This window comes from Aethalodelphis obliquidens, unplaced genomic scaffold, assembly GCF_003676395.1.
Source record: "Aethalodelphis obliquidens isolate GAN/ISIS:26980383/991018 unplaced genomic scaffold, ASM367639v1 scaffold31, whole genome shotgun sequence".
Taxonomy (NCBI): domain Eukaryota; kingdom Metazoa; phylum Chordata; class Mammalia; order Artiodactyla; family Delphinidae; genus Aethalodelphis; species Aethalodelphis obliquidens.
Window position 1 is genome coordinate 8,123,528 of NW_020837975.1, and position 24,963 is coordinate 8,148,490.

Below are 24,963 nucleotides of genomic sequence, written 5' to 3' on the forward strand. Positions count from 1 at the left end.
CTTTCCTCCATTCTGAAGCTAGGTCAGATCAACTTGGGCAACAAATAAACAGAAATCTCCTGGAAACATGTAGGTTATTAAATAATTTGTTTATTGTACTGCATTTACAAAGAAAACAGACAATGCAACCAGTAGAAAGAATAAAAATGTGTTTGGGGTTTTATTTTTTACTGACAGCAAATAGAAATCCTTTAGTGAGATCCTGGCAATTTGACATTATGATTGAGTTCAGGAAAGGTAGATGGGGTGCTTGGAAGATCAAATTCTACAGCTGCCTCTTTCTACGGCTTTTAATTCATCTGGCTCCTTAAGTGATAGAGGAAAAGCCCTTGTTTGGTGGGAAAACATTTCCAAAAAGTTACAGGTTCTCTCTTATTAAAATTTCTCTTCATGTCAGTTGTTAAAACAGGGCCTTCTATTTGTGTGTGTTTGGTTAGTTCACCTTAATGTCATCACCAGAATCCCTGTAATTCCACAATTGTGATTTTACAGCATAGAAAAGAATTCAGTTCTAGTCTGGTATTGCTTTAGATGTATATATCGCTGAAAACCCAAAGTGGATTAGAATTGCTGAAGGATTTTCCCTGCCGTTGTTTGATACAATCTATTTTCTTTATTCTTGATAGGTGCATAGAACAGCCTCACTTCAAATTCTTTCTACAGGAACATGTCTGATTTCAGAACTATCCATCAAGGATCGATGAACGGCTGGCCAGTTATTCAGGGTAATATGTTTACGAGTTAAATGGATTGCATAATTGCACCACTTTTTCCTTTGCCTTTGTTGGTAGATAAATGACAGAATCTAGATTCCAATCTCCTGTAAAGGAAGCTGGCTACCTAACAGTCTCATCGGTGCTTTGCTAGTAGAGCCTCAAGTTGCACCTCCTCGGCTTTCTGTAAATCAGAGTCCTGTAGCCGCTTCTGGAGAATGCTGTAATCCCCAAGGCCCACTTGGTCCGTGCAGAACAAGCAGCTGTGACCCCAATCCTGTCCCTCTTTTGCTTTTCAATATGACCCGAGGAATATATGTAATGTCTAGGGCAAGTCTAGGAGAGGCCCATCCTAAAATAATATTCACAATGCCTTTTCTCATTAAAAAAAAAAAAAAAAAGCCTCAAGTACATTTCAATCATCTCAAAATTTAAAACTTACATTATACAAAGGAATAGCAGCAGAGAATGGCTAACCTTAAACCAAACAAAAAGAGAAAAAAACCCCTACAACCCTCAAAATAAACAATAAAAAAAAAGTGCCATCCCACCCCCCCTCCCCTTGGTTCTTGTATCCTGGGATTTCATTTAAGACCTGAATGAAGCCTCTGAGAAAATGAGAAAGGCAAAGCCGTAGGGGGAAACTGCTTTAAGGCTGAATTCTGGACAAGGTAAAGAAAAAGCTGTAAATAAAAGTTGGGGACTATTTGTAAAAGAACCGAGAACTCTAGGACAGTTGCTTCTCAGATGGGAAATCTCTGAAATCCAGTTTTCCTTTCTAGAGTCATCCTGAATTCTTTAGTTATGGGGCAATAAACTCAAGTGCAATGAGTAAAGTGCCAGCCAGGGATTAAAAAACAAAACAAACAGCCAATCAAAGTAACTCTGCTGGTAGGGTACAGAAGAGACATAGGAAAGGACAGTTTGCAGAATATATGTGGTTCTGAAGAAACTACTAGTCAGTGGTTCCATTTTTGTTTCCATCAAAAATCAGACTGAAGATTCGAGGATCTTAGAGTTATTAAAGGATGAAAGGAATTTGACAGTGCTTTGAACAGTGATAAAATGGTACCCAAATACGGTGTTTATACAGCTCATTTAAAAAGATAGCAGTTTAAAAGTCGCAGAAAAAAATGTGAACATAGAAAACAACAGAAACAATCCAGGAAGATGATGCAGCCTGGATACAGCAAGTTTAATATCTCTGCTGTACACAGAAGTAATACCTTTCCCCTTCTCATCCTTATGCTGGCAATAGGATATGCACTAGAAAATTTGACTCTTAGAGTCAGTGAATAAAAGGATGAGCTCATACATCTTCATAGCTCTTTTTAAAAGGATGCTTATAATTTAAAGGATGTCCTAATGGAAAGACAAGGGTACAGGGGTGAGAGGCTGTTTCACATTTTAGTCCATTAGTCTTTGGCTGAGCCCAATCAAGGCCAAATTCACCTAGGATGCCCAATGGCTGTGGGGGGATCTCCACAGGGTCAAATAAGCAAACCCAAATGAACATGTTGGATTCAACAAAAACCAAAAAACACCCTAGAAACCCTTGAAGGAAGAGCTTCACCCTGAAAAGGGAAGAGGGAAATGGTTGGAGGGGAGGGGCAGAGGGCCAGCGTGTGATCTCTGCTGCAGTGCTGGGCTGGGGCTTAGGAGTTGAGCCAAGGGTGCCGGAGACAATCAGCGGCAGTGGCCCTCTTCTCGGGGATCAACTCCAACATGGGCAGTAAGAAATCTGTGAAACCAGCTGCCTCTTCCTGAGACCATTCATACTTCTCCACCAGAACCTCAAAAAGCCCCCAGGGTTTCAGCTTCGTGATGTGTTTCAGGTCACCTAAGGTAAAGAGAGTACAAAAGAAACTGACCAACACTGACAAGTGACAAGATCCTTTTGTGGAAATGCAGGAACTAATCCAGATAGTCTATGAAGAATCAAATTTTGCCATCAGAATCTAATCCTTCTCCATTCACAAAGCACATCTCTTCTCTAATGCATTCCTTGGAAAGAAGAGTCTCCATTCTTCACGAGGGCCTAAAAATTTTAAATAATTTTTTTCTCCACCATTCCAGGATTTTTTGTCCCAATCAAACTGGGCAGGCCTATCAGGAACTAGGTATTCACTAAAATGAATATTAAATGCCTATATACTCAGCATGGTCTCATACAGTGTTCAGAGGCAATTTATCACCACATACCAAGAATAATTTGCTTGTACTCTTTTTTTGGCTCAATAGTTTAGCAAATGTTGCTTCGAAATAAGGCAGTAATTAAAAAACAAAGAGCTAAAACTATGTCAAATGTATAAAAGTAACAAAACTAAAAGAACAAATAAACTTTCAGATACAGCTGCATCACACCCTGTACTATTCTGGAACATTACTTTTTGCCTCCTTGAAACAATGTTTTTTTAAAAAGACAGTCAATGATTAGTGACTTGTTAAGGTAAATGCTGCTTTAAATTTCTTTTCTTACATGACACGTATTTGAAGTCTCTTCTGTGGGCAGTGAGTGCCTAATTACCTACTTGGTATATGCCATTAATTTGACTTTGCACACAAGGAAGAAACTATGAAGCACTTCATTTTCCTGCCTCAAAGAAAAACATTAAGAAATGTTTCTGAGGATGCCTGCTGTCAAGTGTTGAGAAAGATGGTTTTTCTCAGCACTAGTGTAGAGGTTGTGAGGAAAAAGGGAACCATGGAAAAAAGTCCAGACAGTTTTCTAGTCCCTTCTAGGTCAGGGTTTCATACTTAAGCTTTTAAATATATTTAGAATGCATAAGAAATTCGTATTTAAATACGCCAACATATATTATCTAGGCAAAAATTTGAGGTGAGAGTTTTATCTTGTGTTTTCTTCACTAATAAGTGATAACATAACTTACGCAATTCAAAGTATAAAGTTAATTCATATGACTGATGTGTTGAAGTGACTGTGTTAGGTATCACGGACTACAAGGTGAGATGTAGTCCTGCTCTTAAAAAGCTGAAACTACTTGCCCTTTGATAGAACTGCCTCAGCAAAATCTGCCCATTTTTCAGAAGTCCTGTAGTAGGAGTAATCAACCATGTGCCAGCTACTATACACATAGTAACGAATTTAATATGAAGTAATCTCCGTTTATAAAGCAGCAAACTGAGGTTGTGTCAAAGGCCACATAAGCAGTGGAGCAGCTGGGCAGTCTAGCTCCAGGGTCTGCTAAGTCACAGCTCAGCATTCAAGGTAGGACCATCCTTCTGTATGTGTTGGGAACACGTACCCAAGCTGTACTTACCTCTTCATTGTTAAACACTTTTGTCCCCTTAATGTCTGGGAACAAACACATTTATTTTACCTTTTTTGGTGAAAAATTCCTTGGAATATTTTCCTGCCACAATGAGCTTGCGAGGCACCTTCCCCAGAAGTTCTATGATCAATGCAATGTGATCTGTATGTTTCAAACATTTCAAGAGGGGGAAAAAAGATATACATAACAGGGGTAACAAATGCAGTTCTAGATATTGGCAGAAAGAGTAGCATGCACACCTCTTTATAAAGCATTTCAGCTTGCTTTCTGTCCTAAATGGGAAGAAGAGGACTCTATCCATCTAATGGAGAATCCAGAAAACCATTAAAAATCAGGTACCCACTTCAGTGGGACTTGAGTGATAAGTAAAAACAATCTTGGTGTGAATGCTCTGCTTCCTGAAGTTGCATCCCTGGGGCCTAGATGAAAACTCATGTTAACAATACTACCTCTGCGATTGAAGAAGTCCTGTGAATATTTCCCACTGAGGGCAAACCGTCTTGGAATTCTGCCTATCAGCTCTATAATGTGCGCAATGTGGTCTAAAATAGAAGGGTAAGAAGAACAGGATCAAGGACAAGCTGTAAAAGAGGTTTTTCTATGAATAGCTTTTTCAAGAACTAGCTGTTTAAAAGTAAGTACAAATAAAACCGAGGATACTCAAGGGAAGCCTGGGAAGGCCAAGAATTATTTCCGGTGGTTTGTCACTTGATAGTAGTTGGCAAGTCCCATTCTGGAGTTTGGAGGCTTATCTATAATATTTTATTTCTATTTTGTCTATATCTAGGTCCAGGTGGGTTTTTCAGCTAAGCTACAAGAGTGTAGCAATATGCTTTAGACATTCTAGAACAGACATTTATTTATAATAGTGCTCTGGGCTTCACAGAGTAATAATATCACTTTAAGAATGTTCATGACAAAGCACTCACATATGATCGAGTTTTCACAATTACCCTGTAAAACAGGCCAAAATTTAATACCTCATTTTAAAGGTGAAAAGTGGAACCTCTGGGAGAACGGCATACTTGAAGCCACAAGGCCAATAAGAGCTAGAACTCAAATGAAAACCCCTATCGTATCATGTCTAGTCCAGATGTTTTTTCGTTTTGTCTGTTTTTTAATTTAAAAAATCACATTATTAAAGAAAAAATGAGCACAAACATTTAAAGTATAGCTACTTGACTATCTTTGGCCACTAAAATGTTTACATCATGTAGTGTCTTGTAACTGTCACAGCAGGCATATGGACTGTGAGCACTGCCAGGGAGGTGGGCAGTCTGCCACCAGCAGACGAGCTTGGGACCAGCCAGCATCCACACCTACACACAGGTCTATTACCTTTTTCTGCAGGTGACAAAAAGTAAAAATATGAAGAGGCTTTAAAAAGTGATGGCTCCTAGCCACAAAACAGCTTTAAAAATGACTTTAATCCTGTAGTTACAGAATCCAGGTCAAAAGCAATCACTTAAAACTTCCAATAATGTATCTTAGGATAAAATCATATGCTAGAGACATACACTTATCTGGGAATTTGTGAAGGTTTCAGGTCACATCTATTTCTCATGTAAAGGACTCAGTGGTGTCATTTTAGAAGAACTTTATGAATTCACTATAACTTTTGGGCAGTTTTTACTGAATTTATGGTTTGGTAACAAGTATTTGGCTGCCAAAAAATTTCTGCCAATTTTAGGCAGGATCTGCAAGTAAATATCTTTGTATAAATTAATTATAAATGAGACTATAATTTGTCTTCCTGTAAACTTCCAAGTAAAGTATTGGTTCTTTTAATATTTTTCCTACCAAGGAATTATTTTTCCCTTAAAATTGTTATATTACTTTAAATTCCAGCAACCTATCTCTGGCTTATCAATTAATCATAGGATTAATATATCTGACAGGCAAAATTATCAACTATTATTCCAAGATTTAGGGTTGTGGAATGTCCCTAATAACAGAGGACATGCTACTTAGGCCCCAGTCTTACCAGGACTTGTAACACTATGCATATACTAGCCAGGGGATAGGGTTTGCTTTTTCCTGCTCCTATGGGCCAAACAGTAGTAATCTGAGGTTTTATCTAAGGGCTGGAATAGGAGGGAATAAATTAGGATATAAATATCTAGGGTAACTGGTTCTCCCTTTTCCCTTACTTGAGTCTTTTCATATACATTTCAATTTTCAGGTTTGGTAGCATAAGATCCTGTACAATGTAATTCTAGCCACTATATGAGTCTGTACCACACACTATTTATAGGGAATCCAGGGAAATAAAGAGAAAAAAGTTAATTACCCTTGCAAACAGATTTGATAGGGCATTTCTAAAACGATGTTAAGTCTACAGCCCCAAACTTATAACCCAGAAAAAAGCAAGCAGATAACAGGGAAAAATCAAGTGTGTACACAGGTAGTAATTACAGTAAAAGGGGCTTATATACAGAAAACATGTCCAAACTGTACCCACTAAAACAGGCATATGGCTATGGTGATTAGTTAGCAGAGCATTTTTCAAACGGTACTTATTAGGAATATCAGCAGGCCTTACTAACATTGCCTTTTGACATCCCAGGGGACCAGTTTGAGAAATAGCACTGTTGGTTCCATAAAGCAGAACCTGATTTCCCCAAAAATCAAGGAAAGCACAGAAAGTAAAAGATATATTTTCTGCATCGGGAGGGTACACTGGTAGTGCTCTCTCAAAGTAATCCCCATTAATCCTGAAAACAAAAGCGCCAAAACTGTATAATAAAGAAGGTAAAACATTCCTTTAATAAAGTTTTCTTATTCACATTATTATTTCATCTAGTTACTTGAATGCCACTATGATTTTTAAAAAATCATCACACATTTAGTTGTCTGCTTTCACAGCCTCTCAGAACATCTGACGCCTTGGGCTTTTCCCACTGGTATTGCAAAATATAAACCAATAATATTTTGTTTTAAAATGGAATCCAAATGTTAGTATCATTTAAAAAGAAAAATACAGCTTTAATTTTCAGAAAGGAGCAAAAAGAATGCTGAATGTTGTACAATTTATATAGACAAATAGGATATATTCTCTGCATTCAAGTAGTGTGTATCTGATAAAATCGACTTCCAAATAAAGTTGCAAGCATAACTGGGCAACAAGTTGATGAACAGGCAGATCCAAACTGGGTAAAGAATGAATCACTGATTTACACAGGAAGGAAAATGACTAGATGTTTTATAAGAAACCTGGCAAATATTGGTTTGGCCAAAAGGTTCCTTCGGGTTATGACGTAAGATGGCTCTAGTAGCACTTACGTGTCTTTAACTTCATTCAAAACAATTTTGTTAGATTGTATGTGACAGCTTGTCTTATCAGTGTGTGTTTTAAAAAAAGACTTATCAAAATTGGTGAATTTTTGTGAAAAAAGCAACATTTTCGGCATATTATGCTTTATTATTTCAAGAAAGGTTAAAAACACAACTGAAACGCAAAAAAAGATTTGTGCAGTGTATGCAGAAGGTACTGTGACTGACAAATGTGTCAAAAGTGGTTTGCAAAGTTTCATGTTGGAGATTTCTCGCTGGATAATGCTCCACGGTCGGGTAGACCAGTTGAAGTTGATAACGATCAATCGAAACACTGAGAACAATCAATGTTATACCACGCAGGAGACAGGTGACATACTCAAAATATCCAAACCAAGCGCTGAAAATCATTTGCACCAGCTAGGTTATGTTAATCGCTTTGATGTTTGGGTTCCACGTAAGTTAAGCGAAAAAAACCTTCTTGACCGTATTTCTGCATGCGATTTTTCTACTTAAATGTAATGAAAATGTTCCATTTTTAAAACAAATTGTGACGGGCGATGAAAAGTGGATACTGTACAATAATGTGGAACAGAAGAGATCGTGGGGCAAGTGAAATGAACCACCACCAATCACACCAAAGGCTGGTCTTCATCCAAAGACGGTAATGTTGTGTACATGGTGGGATTGGAAGGGTGTCCTCTATTATGAGCTCCTTCCAGAAAACGAAATGATTAATTTCAACAAGTACTGCTCCCAATTAGACCAACTGAAAGCAGCACTTGATGAAAAATGTCCAGAATTAGTCAACAGAAAATGTATAATCTTCCATCAAGATAACGCAAGACCACATGTTTCTCTGATGACCAGGCAAAAAATGTCACAGTTTGGCTGGGAAGTTCTGATTCAACTGCCGTATTCACCAGACATTGCACCTTCAGATTTCCATTTATTTCAATCTTTACAAAATTCTCCTAATGGAAAAAATTTCAATCCCCTGGAAGACACCTGGAACAGTTCTTTACTCAAAAAGATAAAAGTTTTGGGAAAATGGAATTATGAAGTTGCCTGAAAAATGGCAGAAGGTAGTGGAACAAAAGGGTGAGTACGTTGTTCAATAAAGTTCTTGGTGAAAATGAGTCTTTTATTTTTACTTAAAAACTCAAGGCACTTTTTGGCCAACCCAATACAAGTTTTAGTTTAACCAACTGTGGCCTTTTCTCTAATTCTTATATAGAATTCTTTAATATCTATTATAAAATATCTAGGATACCTAATACTTAACATAAAATATCTTATATTTCTATCTTTTCTGGGACTTATATATACTTAGCACACTAAGAAGACTAAGGCTCTTCAGTACTAGCAAATTACATTAGCCACCGTGCACAGACATCCTTGGTTGAGGGGACTTACCTTCATCTCGAGTGTACTCTTCCCCTGAATGAGGTTCAAATAAATAGTCGCCTGTGGCCAGTTCAAAGGCCTAAGAAAAAGAGGAAAGCTTATGAAAGCATAAAAAAGAAAGACGTTTGGGAAATTTACTGCTATTTGGCTCAATTTTAAGTAATTTTTTCTTCTTGGAAAACCTGCAAATGATTATTTAAAAAATTCTCTAAGATTATTCCTAAAAAGCTTTCCTTTCACACCTGTACCTTAATAAAATGGAGCAGGAAAACTGCAAAAACTCAGTTAATATCAATATGTGGATTATTCCAAGCCCTGTACACCCCAATCCTTCAATCAGTGATTCAGCTCTCTTAAGTTTCTCTTTTTGCTCAGAGAGGGGCATATCTAAGGTGATTCTAAGTTATTAAATTATTAATGAGATAAACATGAATAACTTATAACTTCACATGGCTAGAAATTAACATTCTGTATCTAAAATCAAAACCAAAAAAATTCAGACATTTTTCTACCTATGACTCTTCAGTGTTTGCTAAAAAGTACATTTTTAAAGTTTTGCTTTGGAAAAGCACTGTCCCAGATAGAGAGTCCCCAATTCCTAGGTCTACAGAAAAAGATTAAGTATAAATGGAGTCAGGAGCTACTCATATTGACCAGCAGGTTAGCATCCACCAACCAGGAAAAGGCACAAGTCCCCTATAACAAGAAAACGTCTTGTAAACAGTGTTTGAGAGGGACTGAAAAAGTGATTTCCTCAGGAATAAGTGTCAACCAGTACAGAAGGACAGCGTGTGAGTGATGGGGTTGTATTAATTTTTCACTGACTAAAATTAAACCAAGTAATTTAACAGCAGTTTTAAAAAGGACCTTATTGATATAAAAAGTATAGTTATAAGTCAACTGCTAGCCATGGGTCAGTTTTGGTTGACTCAATGGTACTAACCAGCCCAGACAATCTCAAGAACTGTGGAGTGGATTTAGTTGGGGCACATTCTCAATTCAGACCCATGTCTATCTAGGTCTTGGTGGTTTGCCAGTGTTACGATAGAATAGTCTTTCTCAAAAAATGTATAACTTGGGCTGTACCACTACCCAGAGCAAGGCCACAAAAGCAGAAGTTTCAGGATTGTCTCTAAAATGTCAGAGATGCTGTGGCTTCTTGCTAGGCATAGCTTGTTTTACATGCTAGCAGTTTGTTATGAAACTGAACTACACTGATAGAACAGATACCTGTTTCACCCTCTAATTATCCTGAGGTTTACGGTCTCAAAGCAGAACAGAAACAATTTGTGATTCTTATTCATCAAAGTCTGTCAGTCTCTTCTGAAACCAGTACTTTAATTTTTCCATCTCATAGTAGGGGATTCAGTGAAGATATTAAAGCTAAAAAAAAAAAGTAGATAGTTTTCTAAAAGTTTAAAATATTCTAAAATTTTCCACCTAGATACTTACAACTCGTTACCTAAAGTTCTCTAAAAGAACTTTATTTTTGGAACATAAGGTAGTTGCTAGTAGTTACAATTTTATAAATAAGATAACAGTAAAAAAAACCAAACCAAACCGAAAGATCACAACATCAGAAATGAAAACTAGTAGAAACTCTAGATTACAAAACACCTAGTTAAACATCTTTCCTTTACAGATGAGAAAACTGACCAGAACAGAAAGGCCAAGTCCATCCTAGAATCCACGGCTCCTGGTGCCCACTCCTGTGCTTGTCTCACACTGACCACAGGGCCTATTTTACGTCAGTCAGGGTCATGCTAACAGACAGAGGCAAAATCAGGGAAGGTATGATAAATCCAGTGTGCTGGTACATCCAGATAATGGAATATTATTCAGTGACAAAAAGGAATGAGCTATCAAGTCATAAAAAGACATGGAGGAACCATAAATGATATTACAAAGTGAAAAAAAGCTAAACTGAATTATACTGTATGATTCTAACTATGACATTCTGGAAAAGGCAAAACTATAGAGACAATAAAAACATCAGTGGTGGCCAGGGGTTGGCAGGGGGTGCAGATGGATGAAGAGACAGAGCACAGAGGATTCTTAGGGCAGTGAAACTATGCTGTATGATACTATGGTAGTAGATACATGTCATTACAAACTTGTCAAAATCCATAGAACGTTTGGAGAATTTTAAAACATCTATTCTTTATTAATTCTTAATGCTCTTCACAGAGCATTCCCTTCTTATAACTTTCCTTCTAACTTTGTAGTCTCAATCACTGAAGTGGCAGGCAATCTCTCAACTTGCCTTTTTACCTCAGAAAGGGTCCCAATCTTTCCATCAATTAATTGTACTAGATGAAGGATGATCCATCTCTCCAGGCACTTCTGATATTCCAAGATTTATTTTTATTCTCTGAGTATGGTGAAATTTAAAGCACGTTTTCTACATCTATTAGCAAAATGAGAGAAATTTGGGGGAACAAATGGGCCTCAAGTTTTCATGATATTGTCTCAAGTCAGGTAAGTGCTTTCCCTCCTTTGGTCAAAAAAATTCCTGCACATGAGCTGGTCCAAAGAGGGGCCAAGGTTAATCCACCCCCCTTTCATCTTTTTTGCCTTTTTGCCTTCTTAAGCCTGACACTGTACATACTATGTTACATAGCAAGCAGGACCTACTGCCCTCAATTAACCCACTACTAAGAACCACATCATAATAAATCAGATGCCACCTACAAACTAGCTGTATTTTGTATGGCGGCATCTCTATCAATTATTTCCTCTACCAACTCAATCCAAATCAGATTCCTCAACACAAAGCTTTAAAGTATGGCAAGAAAGAAGATTTTCTTCCAATGTTCTTTCATCTTGTGCACACAATACCAAATCATCTTCAATTTAGACAGCCCTCCCCCTTAAAAGACCACAGACATGCCATAACAAAATAATTTAGAAGGTCATGCCATATTAACAACATGGTTTAAACTTTATTATCTTTGGAAGACAAAGGTTTTCAGGAATGTGGGCGTCAAAGAAATCTATGACACAAAACAGGTTGGGGCTTCTAGTCTGTCCTTTCTCTTTTAAGTTTTCCCCAAAGTTGATTATAAATACTAAACGTTAATTGAAGTGACAGTTTAATATGTTTCTGATTTAGTTCACTCATTTGATGGTCCACAAACATTTATTAAGTATTATTGTATACTAAAGAATTTGTTTGATCTTGTTCCTGTTTCCCGGGAGGAAGCCTCTCAACTCTTGGGCTTTCCAAGTGATAAACGCGCCTTTTGTTATTCATGGTGGGCCCCTTCGGACCACACTTAAGTTTATACTGATGAGGTGACTCATAGTGGGCCCCTAGACACAGTTTCAAGAGGGGGGTTGGATATGCCACCAAGTTGGACAAGACCAACTGTGCAATTAGAGGGTTGAGGTTTTGGGCTGAGTGTTGTCAAAACTGACCTCCCAACCTCTCAGGAAGGGAAGGGGGCTGGAGACTGAGTTCAACCACATGACCAATGATTCAATAAATCATGCCCAAGTAACGAAATCTCAGTAAAAACTTTGGGCACCTAAAGCTTGGGTGAACTTCCCTGGTTGGTGATACACACTGACGTACCAGGAAACTGATGTGTCCTAAGAACACAGAAGCTTAACCTTTGGTCCACTCTCAGACCTCACTGTATGCATGTCTTCATTTGGCTGGTCCTGATTTGTAACCTTTATATCAAAACTGAAATGTTTTAGAACTTCCCTGAGTTGTGTGAGTCATTCTAGCAAACTACTGAATCTGAAAGGACAATGGAAACTCCCAATTTGTAGCCAGATGGTCAGGAGGTGCAGGTGGCCTGTGGACCCCAGAGCTTGCAGCTGGTGTCTGAAGTGAGGGTAGTCTTGTGGAAAACTATGCCTTTAATCTGTGAAGTCTGTGATAACTCCAGGAAGTTAGCATTAGCAGTGCATTGCACCCCCTCAAAATGTCCCAGGCCCTGCACCAGACACTTAGCTATACATTATAGACATGGTTCCTGCCAGTACTTAAAATGAGTGGAAGAGAAAAAAGTAAATCCACAATTACAAATTGAAGAGTACACTCCACTTCAGGAAACAATATAATATGTTCCAACATGAGGCTATCTGTGGGAAGTCATTTAATATCAACTAAGTCTGACTACTTGAGTAGTTGCCTGACAAGGTCAAAGCAGCAACTTATGAATCCATGGATGACTGAGCTTCATATCCTGTGAGGTGCAAAGACGGCTGAGTGACTGCTAAACTGTACAGAATGAAGCAGTTTCCAGGGTTTTCCCTAATCTGAAAATAGATCAGAGCTGAGGGCAAGGGTAAGAGTAACTTCTCCTCATCAAAAGCAGCACCGTGTCTGAGCAGTTGTTTTTAGCCGCCCCGCAACCCCAATCTGTAGTAGGAAACATTTGGTTCCTTCACCTAACAGGAATTTGGCAGGAACCGAACGGAATGTCAGATGTTTGTAACTAAGCTTTTAAATTCAGACCTCTCCAGACACAGGATTCAGAGTGCCAGTGATGAGTCAGAAAAAAAATCCTTTTCTGTTTGTTAATCCACTGGTCTACTGAAATTAGCAAATTACCACGTAACAAGTTAAAGTCAATGGGAAAAACATTACCATGCACGCTGTGCTCCAAATATCAGCAGGGGTATTATAGCCAGATCCTATCAGAACTTCCAAGGAGCGATACTGCCTTGTCTGAATATCTTCAGTGAAATGTTTGTGCTGAGTAAATGAAGAAAGAAACAGTATTTAAAAATTCCTTTATTCTAAAAAGTAACAAGTCATGACTGCTTAATGATGGAGATTAAAATAAGTTCACCGAAGCTTTCCCCAAACCAAAGTTCCCATGTGGCTAATTTCTTAAGTATCATTTAGACGTTATTAGCTCCAAACAGCACTTTTCTTTATATGCTGTCTACTCCAAATTATTTCTCTAAACATGAGTCTGAACTTAATATAGATACACACGTTAGGGAATAACAATCGCTTTTTAAGAAATGGAAAACTATTACCCCAAACAAAAATTAAGTTGTTCATTTGTCTAAAATTAATAACTTGTATTTCAACAAATAAATGATACAAATTTAGGTTCAGTTCAAACTCTTCTTGCTGTGTGCTCATTATAGGAAAATAAAAGATGTAAGTTTCAAGTTTTAAGAACCTTATAAACACCACCTATAAAGACTTCTTGCTCTCATTCTCTTTTGCCTCCCTTACTCCTCCAAAAATATCAAATACGAATCTTGGGGAAACAGAGACCATGTTAAGCACCACGGGGATGCAATCAGCAAAACGTTTCTTTAACACATGTATGGGAAAGAAAGGGAAAACCTCTATATAAAAGCAACTTAAGAGACACAGTACCCAGTCTGGCATTCATGGATTTTATTTGGATCTTGTTCTAAACCAACAAAATTAGAGGAATGTTTATGAGATAACTGGCAAAACTGACTGAATATTTGATATTAGTTAACTGTCAACCTTTTTAGGTGTTAACAATGGTGTCATGGTTACCTAAAAGAATCATTTTTTAGAAAGCCATATTTACAAATGAAAATAAGATGCCTGGGATATACTTCAAAATGATCTCGAGTGGGTGTCAGGGTGGGGATATAGGTGAAAAACAGGCAATGAGTTGATAATTGCTGGGTGACACTAGTATAACAGCAGGGGAGATCATTCCACTCTTTACTTTTGTATAGGTTTGAAATTTTCCATAATAAAAAATAATACAGAAAAAAGAAGCTTCAAATGAGTCATACACAGGAAACAAAATTCAGAAAATATTAAAACATGTAGTGTGAAAGATGATTTTCTAATCCTATTAAAATTTTAAAAAACAAACAAACAAAAAAACAAGGAACAGCATTTGTGAACAGGAGAAATTAGGCAGAGAAACCTTCAGGTAGAAAAACCAGCATTGACCAGAGCTCCACAGGGTACTGGACTAAGTTTGCAAAAGAGCAAAAAGTACTTCAGGTGGAGGGAACATCATAAATAAAGGCACAGAAAGACATTTGCTAAAGCCAAACATAGCTAACTGCTAGGTTGAAGAGTTTCAATTTCATTTGGCAGACAAGAGAACACCACTGCACGTTAGTAAACAGGACAGTGTACTGTAAGAAGACTGATAGGACCTCTGAGAACACCATTCCAGTAATCTTCTGGTTTGTGGCCAGATCTAGGCTTAGTAATGAACATCTGAACAATGGCTGTGGAAATAGGGAAGGAAGAGTTAAAACCAAGGACATTCACAGAAAGAATGAGCACAATTTAAAAATTCAATTCAAGTGGGAGACAAGGAGGAAGAGTCAAAAAGAACTCTGGTAGAGGCTGTCAACAAAAACACGGATGGAGAGACTTAGAGAGGGAAGTGGTTTTACAGGAAAACAATGGGTTCAGATACTGAGTTTGAAATGGAAATGTACTGCAGGTGATACAGTTAGAAAAATGAACATGCTGTTCAAGGGAGTTGTCTTTACTCATCATGCCTCACTACTGCCTTACAAATACACTGTAAATGAGGTCAAGAATCAGCAAAAGTAAAGAAGGTGGATTGGAAACATACACATCCACTCACTCCTGAAACTCCACTTTTGTAGCAAACCCAGCGTTAATTTTTTTTTTTTTTTTTTTTTTTTGCGGTACGCGGACCTCTCACTGTTGTGGCCTCTCCCGTTGCAGAGCACAGGCTCCGGACGCGCAGGCTCAGTGGCCATGGCTCACGGGCCCAGCCGCTCCACGGCATGTGGGATCTTCCCGGACCAGGGCACGAACCCGTGTCCCCTGCATCGGCAGGCGAACTCTCAACCACTGCGCCACCAGGGAAGCCCCAGCGTTATTTTTTTCTTTTTTTCTTTTTTTTTTTTTTGCAGTACGCGGGCCTCTCACCGCTGTGGCCTCTCCCACCGCGGAGCACAGGCTCCGGACACACAGGCCCAGCGGCCACGGCCCACGGTCCCAGCTGCTCCGTGGCACGCGGGATCCTCCCAGACCGGGGCACGAACCCGTGTCCCCTGCATCGGCAGACGGACTCCCAACCACTGCGCCACCAGGGAAGCCCCCCAGCGTTAATTTTTAAAGCATAAACTGACAAAGAGAAGACAAAGGAGTCAGAGCAATACTATTTAGAAGCTGGAAAGCAGAGAGATCACTGGCAAGTGTCTTAATGGATCCAGGAAAGCTGAATAATAAGCCACTGGTGAAAGCGGAGAAGCAGTGTGAGGTATTCCACAGTATTCCTCCCAAGGCTCAGGATTCGGTGGTATCAGGTATCTCTGGAAGTAGCGGGGAGGGTACTCCAGAAATCTGCTTTAGAATATCTTTTAAAGAAAGAGAGCTCCAGAACACAGGGCATGATGCAGTATAACAGCCTTTCCCTGGCCTGACAGACACTTAGAGGGTTTCTCTGGAGTCGGTAAGACAGTTTCTGGAGGATGCTCGGCATGGTTGAGGGGAGAGTACTATCCTGAAAACAGGGAAATTAAGTGACTACATGTAAATTGCATGTTGAACCCCAGTTTTCTTGCTTAACTCAGTTTCCAAAACACTAGCAGCCAGGCATTCACTCCCCAGGTAAGAGATCTGAGGAAGACTGTAAATTTTCTGCAGGAAGTATGACCAATCCAAGACCCTGACATCTGAGGATGAAATGAAATAGCTCAGACAAATCATTTTATAGTGAATGACAGTCAACAAGAACCACCCAGGCACAAAGCTTCCAAACAGCTTTCTGGCACTCCATTCATATGGTCAGTTTTTTGTTTAATGATCCTGAACAAAGAAGGCAAGAGACACTATGTAAAGAAGTAGAGGACTTCCCTGGTGGCGCAGTGGTTAAGTATCCACTTGCCGATGCAGGTGACATGGGTTCAATCCCTGGTCTGGGAATATCCCACATGCCGTGGAGCAACTAAGCCTGTGCGCCACAACTACCGAGCCTGTGCTCTAGAGCCCGTGAGCCACAACTACTGAGCCTACGTGCCTCAACTACTGAAGCCCACACGCCTAGAGCCTGTGCTCTGCAACAAGAGAAGCCACCGCACCACAACAAAGAGTAGCCCCTGTTCACCGCAACTAGACAAAGCCTGCATGCAGCAACGAAGACCCAATTCAGACAAAAAAAAAAAAATCAGACACTTGTGAATTACAGGTTGATAAAATGAATATTTAAAAAAAAAAAGAAGAAGAAAATGTCAAAAATGAAAAAATAATCAATATCCTCTCAGAGATAATCAGGGAACCAAAGAACTCTTGGAAAGTAAGGATATAATAGGAGAAATAAGAAAAAATAAGGCTTAAAAGAACAAGCTGAGAAATCTCCCAGAAAATAAGCAAAAAGAAAAATCTAGAAAATAGGAGAGAAAGAAAATGAGAGAACCTGCATAAATCTAACATTTGAATAATGAGATGTCAGAGCTAGAGAATTAAAAAAGAGAAAAAAAATCAAGAAAGAATCAAAACCAAAGAACCAGAGTTTCAATACTGAAAGTGCACCCTGGGTCCCTTAGCTAATCGATGAAAACAGACCTCATGAGGCACATCGCTGTGAAATGATCCTGCAGACTTTCACAGGGGAAAAGGCTTCATACAAAGGTCCAAGAATCAGAATGACTTTGGTCTTTTAGCAGCAATAAGACAGGAAACTAGAAAACAATGGAGCAATGACAAACATTCTGAGGGAAAATGATTTTCAACCTAGAATTTTACATGCAGCCAACTGAGTGTAAAAACAGAATAAAGACATTATTAGACATACAAGCATGCCCACTCCCTCAATCACACACACCCTTTCTGAGGAAGCTACTAGAAGTTGTATATACTTCAAACAAACAAACAAAATAGGGAGGGTAGGAGATGCAAGAGGGAGGAGATATGGGGATATATGTATAGGTATAGCTGATTCACTTTGATATAAAGCAGAAACTAATACACCATTGTAAAGCAATTATATTCCAATAAAGATATTAAAACAAGCAAACAAACAACAAACAAACAAAAACCATGATGGAGTAAACCAAGAAAGAAGATCAGAGAGACAGGAAACGGGATATAAAAATAATCTCCAGGACATTTATGAAAGGAAATCCCAAGTGTCAGTGATGCAGCAAGCTACAGGGCAACCCAAGAGATGAACACAAATTAGCAGAGCACAGGTTCCAGGATAGAGCTCTTTAGGAAGAAAAAGTTGAAACAATACCCAAGGTATCCATGTGTATTAAAGTGTAATCATAGCACTGGATCAAAGTGTGGGGTGGAATTAAGTGATAAGTAATACAAAGACAACTAAGCAAATGAAACACAGTGTTAGGCAGAAAGGGAAAAGGAATCATACCACAATATATACTTAGTTCAGCTGAAGACAGCGTTAGAGTCCTAATAATGTAAACATGGAGTCATTTAGCCAAGTCATATTAAATTGACAAGATAGGGGATGGTTGTAGTGGTAGATAAGTCCTACTTTCGAAAAGGCAGAAATACCTAAAACTGAAAAAAAGAATTGGAAGCAATATACCCAATTTATTTATTAGCAATGTGAAGGTAAATACCCTCACGTGGGGAGTGACAAATTGGCAAAGGGAGGGGGGACAGACTTTTGAATCAAAATCTATGTAAGTGTCCCTAAACTATATATGCATGTGCATAACTGATGAGCAAAAGTATAATATTTGAAAAAATCAAACTCTTTGAAAATCATGTAAAATTCCATTACCAAATACCACATGCTGCTGTGCTTAAGAGACCAACAAGATGTGAGATTAGACCAAGATCCAGCAGGACAAGGCACCCATGTCCAGTTCACCACTGTCCTAGTGCCCAGGTCAGAATATGTACCAATATATTTGCTGAATGAATAAATGGATGAGAAGAATGTAAAGTCATTTTAGCACAGAGACCCATTAAAAAATGTATATAATAGTTGAAGAGAGAGAGATTAATTCTGTTGTAGTAAAAATGACAGGAAAGACTGCACCCAAATAAAGCAGAGTATGCCAAATGCATACGCAGGCATGAAGGAAGGTGTTCCAAACACAAAGGCAAAGGAGGTTGAAACATGATGTGAGCAGAAAACTGACAAACGTTTGAAGTTTATACCATGTGATATTTGTTACAGAGGCAATATTTTCCTCTGTAATTGTTTTACTTGAATATTTAATGAGCACCTCCTATATATCAGGCACTGATCTAAGTACCATAGATACAGCAGTGAATGAAAAAAATCTCTGCTGTGATGGGACATACATTATAGCGAGAGGGATATTAAACAAACAAATATCTAGTATCAGATTGGGTTAAGTGTTGTGGAGAAAAAAGAATTGAGGGAGGAGAGGAAGAAAAAGAAAATGGGTGTAAAGAGTGGTGGTTTGCTAATTACTGTATGTTAGGTGTTCAGGGGAAGATCTCCCTGGGTAAGATGACATCTCAATAGGAACTTGAAGAAAATGAAGGAGTGAATTATACACATTATCTTGGGAAGAGAATTCCAGGCAGAAGAAATAATAAGTGTTTTTTGCTTGGTGGTGTGTGGGCCATGGTAGGGACTTTGGCACTCATTCTGAAGGAAGCCACCACAAGGTTTTAAGAATATCTGACGTGACTTGCATTTAAAAGGATCACTCTGAGAGCTATGTTGAGAACAGTCAGTAAGAGGGAAGGACAACAGAAGAGAGAAGTGAGGAGGCTAATGTAACTCACCCAGGTGAAAATATATGGTGGCCTGGACTGTCTGGTGGCGTGGTGAAATAATTCTAATTCCTTGAAAAGCTTTTCTACATTTCTATCAGTCAGTGCTAAGCACTGACTTCAGTTTTTCCACAAAGTTATCACAATATTCTAGAATCGATATTGAAAGTGAGATCCTTCTAGGTTATGAACCACTAGATATAGGATGTCATGTGGAATAGGGAATTTGAAGTACAAAAGTAAACCTAAGACCTATTAAAGTGGATTTTGCCTCAAACTGTCTCCAATATCCCTGTTTACAAAGCATACAGCTCTTTGAATGGTATCATTTATGTGCAAATCATTCTATTGTAGATTTTTAAAAGATATTCATTAAAAATAACACAAAAGGGCTTCCCTGGTGGTGCAGTGGTTGAGAGTCTGCCTGCCGATGCAGGGGACACGGGTTCGTGCCCCGGTCCGGGAGGATCCCACATGCTGCGGAGCGGCTGGGCCCGTGAGCCATGGCCGCTGAGCCTGCACGTCCGGAGCCTGTGCTTCACAATGGGAGAGGCCACAACAGTGAGAGGCCCGCGTACCGCAAAACAAACAAACAAACAAAAAAACCACAAAAAGCATTCTTAACTAGGTAAACAACAGTATTAATATGACACTATATGTCAAAAACCTCCTTTAAAAAAAGTACCCAACTTCTGACTTAGTAATTTCATGTCTAGTACATCCTAAGGTCAACTTCAAAAGACTCATGAGCAAAGATGTTCATCACAAAGAACTGTCAAGAGTATGTAAAGGTTATAGTATACTGGCAAATATCACATTACCAACTGAATTTGATGTAAATTTCTGGTTGACAAAAGTGTTCGAAATATATTAAATGAATTAAAAGGTTACAATTAATAAGTTAGATGCTGATTTTAAAAATAGGGGAAAGTATGAACGTGGGTACTGAGAGTATGAAAGTCAATGAGGATATAGATAAAACAAAACCGGCCAGGGGTTGACATTACTGAATCTGGGTGACAGGTACCTGGAATAGGGGCAGGATCATACCATTCTCTCTACTCGTGTAAATGGTTAAAAGAAAAAGTAAAAAAAAGTTCACTAAAATGTTAACTGGCAATTTGGGTATAGAACTGCAGATGTTTTCTTCTTTTAGCACAACTAAGTCCAACTTCTCATCTATCCCCAGTCACTTCAAAAGACTGAGACAAGTTTCACTTACCACCCAACAGGCATTTCCAAGATCAGCAATCTTCACTTGGAGCTTTTCTGCATTTTTTGGCTCAAGGGGATTAACAAGAAAATTTCCAGCAGTGGATTTTCCTATAGACAACAGGTATCATCAATAAGACTGTTCAATGAACACAGAAATAACCAAAGGTTAATGAAACTCTACGAAGTAATTCACCCAGGTCCCCAACTGGCAACCTACAATAAATTTTCTAAAATAAACCAAGTAAAGCAACACCCTGACTTCCCAGAATTAAAACCTCTGCCTTCACAGCAACAAGTAAAATGCTGTATACTCACTGTTTAACCAATAAAAATCAAACTGAGCTACACATTTACACATTGAAGGTGACTTGGACACCTGCTGTAAAGCTATATTTATAACAACAATGGTACTTTTAGTTTAGAAATTCATGAAAAATTTTTTTCTATGTGGTGAATTTAAAAAAATTGTATAGCTGATTTACAACATATTAGTTTCAGGTATAAAACACAGCAACTCAGAATTTTTATAGATTATAATCCATTTAAAGTCACCAAAAAGTAATGCTATATTTCCCTGTGCTGTACAATATATCCCTGTAGCCTATCTATTTTATTATATATGGTAGCTTGTTCCTCTCAATCCCCTACTCCCACCCCTCCTTTCCCTTCCTCCCTCTCCACACTGGTAACCACCTATCATTCTCTGTATCTGTGAGTCTGTTTCTGTTTTGCTGAATTCATCTGTTTTATTTTTTAGGTTCCACAGATAAGTGATAACATACATTATTTGTCTTTGTCTGTCTGACTTATTAGAAATTCATGAACATGTTATGCAGGGAAGGAGTACTAGGGAAGTACCTTTGTTGTCTAGTGGTCCATTATGTTCTTGCTCTTGCTCATCTTCACAGGGTATCTCTGCTCGAATGCTTTCTTGAAGTTGGCTAATGTCCTGTGCACTGAATGACCGGTCTACATTTGATGAAGACTGGCACATCATGGTATCTGACACCTCAGAGGTTACAGGTGTACAGGAGTCTGTTTCTTGAGATGTGCTGCTGTCTCCATTTTGGGAACTTAGAAAACTAGGTTCCTGCTTCAAATTTTGGACATCACAGCCATTAGCATTATGTAGATCCTCTTTAAGCCTCAATGTTTCTTTATTATTGTTCTCAGTATAATTAACGACTTCAATTACTCCATTGCAATTTATTTCTGCTGCACCACCCTCTACACCATGTTCCGTAAGTGTTTGATCCTGGTGAATGGTACTTGACTCTTCTAAGGAACAAAGACAAAAAGGATGTACGTGTATGCATATGCGTGAAAGAACACAAAAAAAATCTCTCCACAAGATTAAAACGTTTTCTAGAACTTATACAGGGTGACATAAAAACATGACTGCACATCTAAAATCTATTTATGAAAGGACAAAGATCTTCTTATTCTTACCCAATTGCTAAATGAGGTCTACGTTGCATATCCTGAGAAAAGTTAGAAATTACATTTGAATATTACCTACCTAACATTTATGACAAATTCTGTATTCTTACTGTATAACGACACCCCCAGAGATGTTGTATATGCATGAAACCACTATATTATAAAACAATGATAAATTAATGTTAAAGTTTGCTATAAAGTAATTTTTGTGATGCTCTATTTATACCAAGTTTTTCTTGGGTCATTTTATTAGGTGGGTTCTCTTTCAAGGGTCTTTCAACAGGACTCTCTGATTCTTCTTGCTTGTTTGGTCTTTTTTGTCCAGGGCCCGACTCTTTCTCCATTTCCTCAATTTCCTGCATTCGCTTCTCTAGTAATTCTGCCTGGCGCTTCTGCTTCTTCTTCAATTTCTTCTTCTTATTCTTTGACATTTTGTCAGCCTGGGCGGAGATTACAAACAGATAAAGCCTTCAGGTGGCTAATCCATTATCCCCAGTTGGAGATAACTGTTAATTTTAATTACTTCCTAGTTAAATTCCACTCTTGTCCTAACATAGCACTTAAGCTTTTCATTAATTTAAAAAATGCAGATACTCTCAAGAAACCAAATTAAAACAAAATTAACAACAAATCTTGGTCCTCTGAACAGTCTGTGGGGCTGGTCCACTCTCATGCTCAAATTTATGGAAACCTCACCAGTACAAACTTGCTGAAGATGCACAGGAATTTATTGGAGAAAATTATAGAAGTGCAGGAATATATTTTTTTTCTGGTTTCCAAACTCTAAATAAACTGTGATCCATAACAGAAGAATCCCTGCCCATTGCCCATAGATCAGAATTAAATATAGAAACACCTTATACTTACTGGTTTAGGCTGGGGTGCAGTACTGACTGAAAAGAAAAGAAAACCAAGTAAGAATCCTTGCATTCAGCAGGCAATATAAACTAAGACACCCTACCAGAATGAAAAGTCTTTCTTGTACAGTTTATATTGTAGAGAGAACTACTGTTTTTAAGCAATTTTGGTAGAAGCAACATTATTTTTTTTAAAAGAACAAACAATGCATACAAAAGTCAACAAACTTAAAATAAATTTTAATAAATTCTTCTCCAGATAGCATCAATATATGCAAAGAACCAAGTCCTCCTTTCTGATTTACATCATTAATGCTGCTAAAAACTCATTCCCATGTACTGCTTAAAACAGAAAAGGATAGGCAACAACCCTCTCATCCCCACCCAGGACTAATTCTTCCCTGTGACACTTGTCAGTTTTAAAAGGAGAGTGGCATCAAAAGCTACAGTAATTTATTACATAGCATGTTATGGATATTAGTTTAGCTTAGGTGGGAGGTAGAATCTTCAGTCTTCCTTAAAAAAAAAAAAAATTTTTTTTTTAAATTGTGTTAAGAAACTTGTAATATACAATTTCCCTCTTAACCATCCTTAAGCATACAGTTCAGTAGTGTTAATTTCACACAGTGTAACATTTCTAGAACTTTTTCATTGTGCAAAAATGAAACTATTCCCATTGAAAAACTGCCCCTTGCCCCCTTTGTAGGTCTTCTTTTTCAAAGGAAGTCTCTGGATAATTGATATTTCAACTTGAGGATCAAGAGAGTTCCTCAAATATAATTAAACTACTAAAATTAAAATCTGTACCACAAATGGAAAAAAATCATCATAATCATAGTAGCCACCATTTATTTAACGCATAATACTGTGTGGCATACTACTAACTGCTTTAACATGAAATTTAATCCGAGTAACTCCTGCATGAGAAAAAAGAAGTCAAGTCATGTGCCCAAGGTCATTAAATGAATGAAGCAAGGAGTCAAAATAGGTATGTCCACTCCAGTGCTTAAACCCAAGCTCTTACTAGCGATGTTATCTTGCCCCTGCACAGGGATCACTGATTCACATAGGTGAGCATGTATGAACATCAAAAAAGACCATCAAATCACAAGAGAAAACATTTTAACAACAACATGAATCAGCTTTTACAATACACAACATATCTGGACCTAAAAGGCACAGTCTTCTTCTCCTATGGGAATAATACTGAGTATAAAAAGTCCTTTGAAGGCTGGAACTACTTCTTATGTAAGTACTTATTGTATCTTACTGTTAAATGAATTAGTGGTGCTTTACTTTTACTTAACTGTCAGGTAATAGAATAAAAACAAGAACTTCTCTTAACTTCTAATGAAAGTGAAGTCCCCAAAGAAAATATACCTGCAGATCCAGAAGGTGGAGGAGCTCCAGATCGCTGCCATTCTGTTGCTTCTGCAGCCAGCCTCCGGATGTACTGTTCATTCACTGACAACAAGATGTTTTCTGGTTTAATGTCAGTGTGGATGATACGGCACTTGGTGTGTAAATAATCCAGACCCTGTAACACCTGAATGGGAATAGAGCAGTAGACTTGCAAACACAAAATACAAGTCTTTCTGGAGAAGGAAAAAATCACAATGCAACATTTTGAAAAAATAAAAATGATATGGTAGTTTTCTACAAAGAAAGCATTTTTTTTAAAGCACAACAAACTTCCCCAGAAAGATTAATTGTAAACTATGAACAAAGGCAAGAGTTTATTTACAATAAAAAGTTCTTCCAAGTTTTACAAAGCTAATTCTATTTGGAGATATTTATTGATACATTACAGAGACGAAGAATAAACAGTTGACATTGTCCTTTAACTACTGAAATGTAGGTCATGAAAGAGATTTAGGTATCTTTAAATTCAAATTTCCTTGTTGATGAAAAACTGAGGTCTCTTGCTTTCCAGTTTGGAGCTCTGTCCAACAAAACACATTATCTAAACAAACTGTTTGCCCTCTGAAGTATTACCACTTTCCTGATGACAAACTTCTTCACTATATATTGAAAGCTGTTTAGAATATGAGAAAATGCTCATGAATAATGTTATATAAAGAGACGGTAATAATCTG

General features: G+C 38.0%; 1 protein-coding gene across 3 annotated transcripts in view; it reads right to left on the reverse strand.

Annotated features, from left to right (window-relative positions):
- Positions 1–72: 72 nt before the first annotated feature.
- The window catches only part of SRPK1 (SRSF protein kinase 1), an 82,156-nt gene continuing 57,265 nt past the window's right edge, over positions 73–24,963 (reverse strand). For 2 of the 3 annotated variants that reach the window (XM_027126740.1, XM_027126738.1), the window contains 9 exons: positions 24,248–24,413; positions 22,878–22,903; positions 22,237–22,450; positions 21,429–21,848; positions 20,578–20,678; positions 13,287–13,394; positions 8,696–8,765; positions 4,055–4,147; positions 73–2,553 (listed from right to left, as the gene is read on the reverse strand). In XM_027126740.1, coding sequence (XP_026982541.1) covers positions 2,369–2,553; positions 4,055–4,147; positions 8,696–8,765; positions 13,287–13,394; positions 20,578–20,678; positions 21,429–21,848; positions 22,237–22,450; positions 22,878–22,903; positions 24,248–24,413 — 1,383 coding nt within the window. In that variant the 3' untranslated portion in view covers positions 73–2,368. Of the gene's footprint in view, positions 2,554–4,054; positions 4,148–4,455; positions 4,549–8,695; positions 8,766–13,286; positions 13,395–20,577; positions 20,679–21,428; positions 21,849–22,236; positions 22,451–22,877; positions 22,904–24,247; positions 24,414–24,963 lie in introns of all 3 variants that reach the window. The other variant, XM_027126739.1, reaches the window with a different exon arrangement.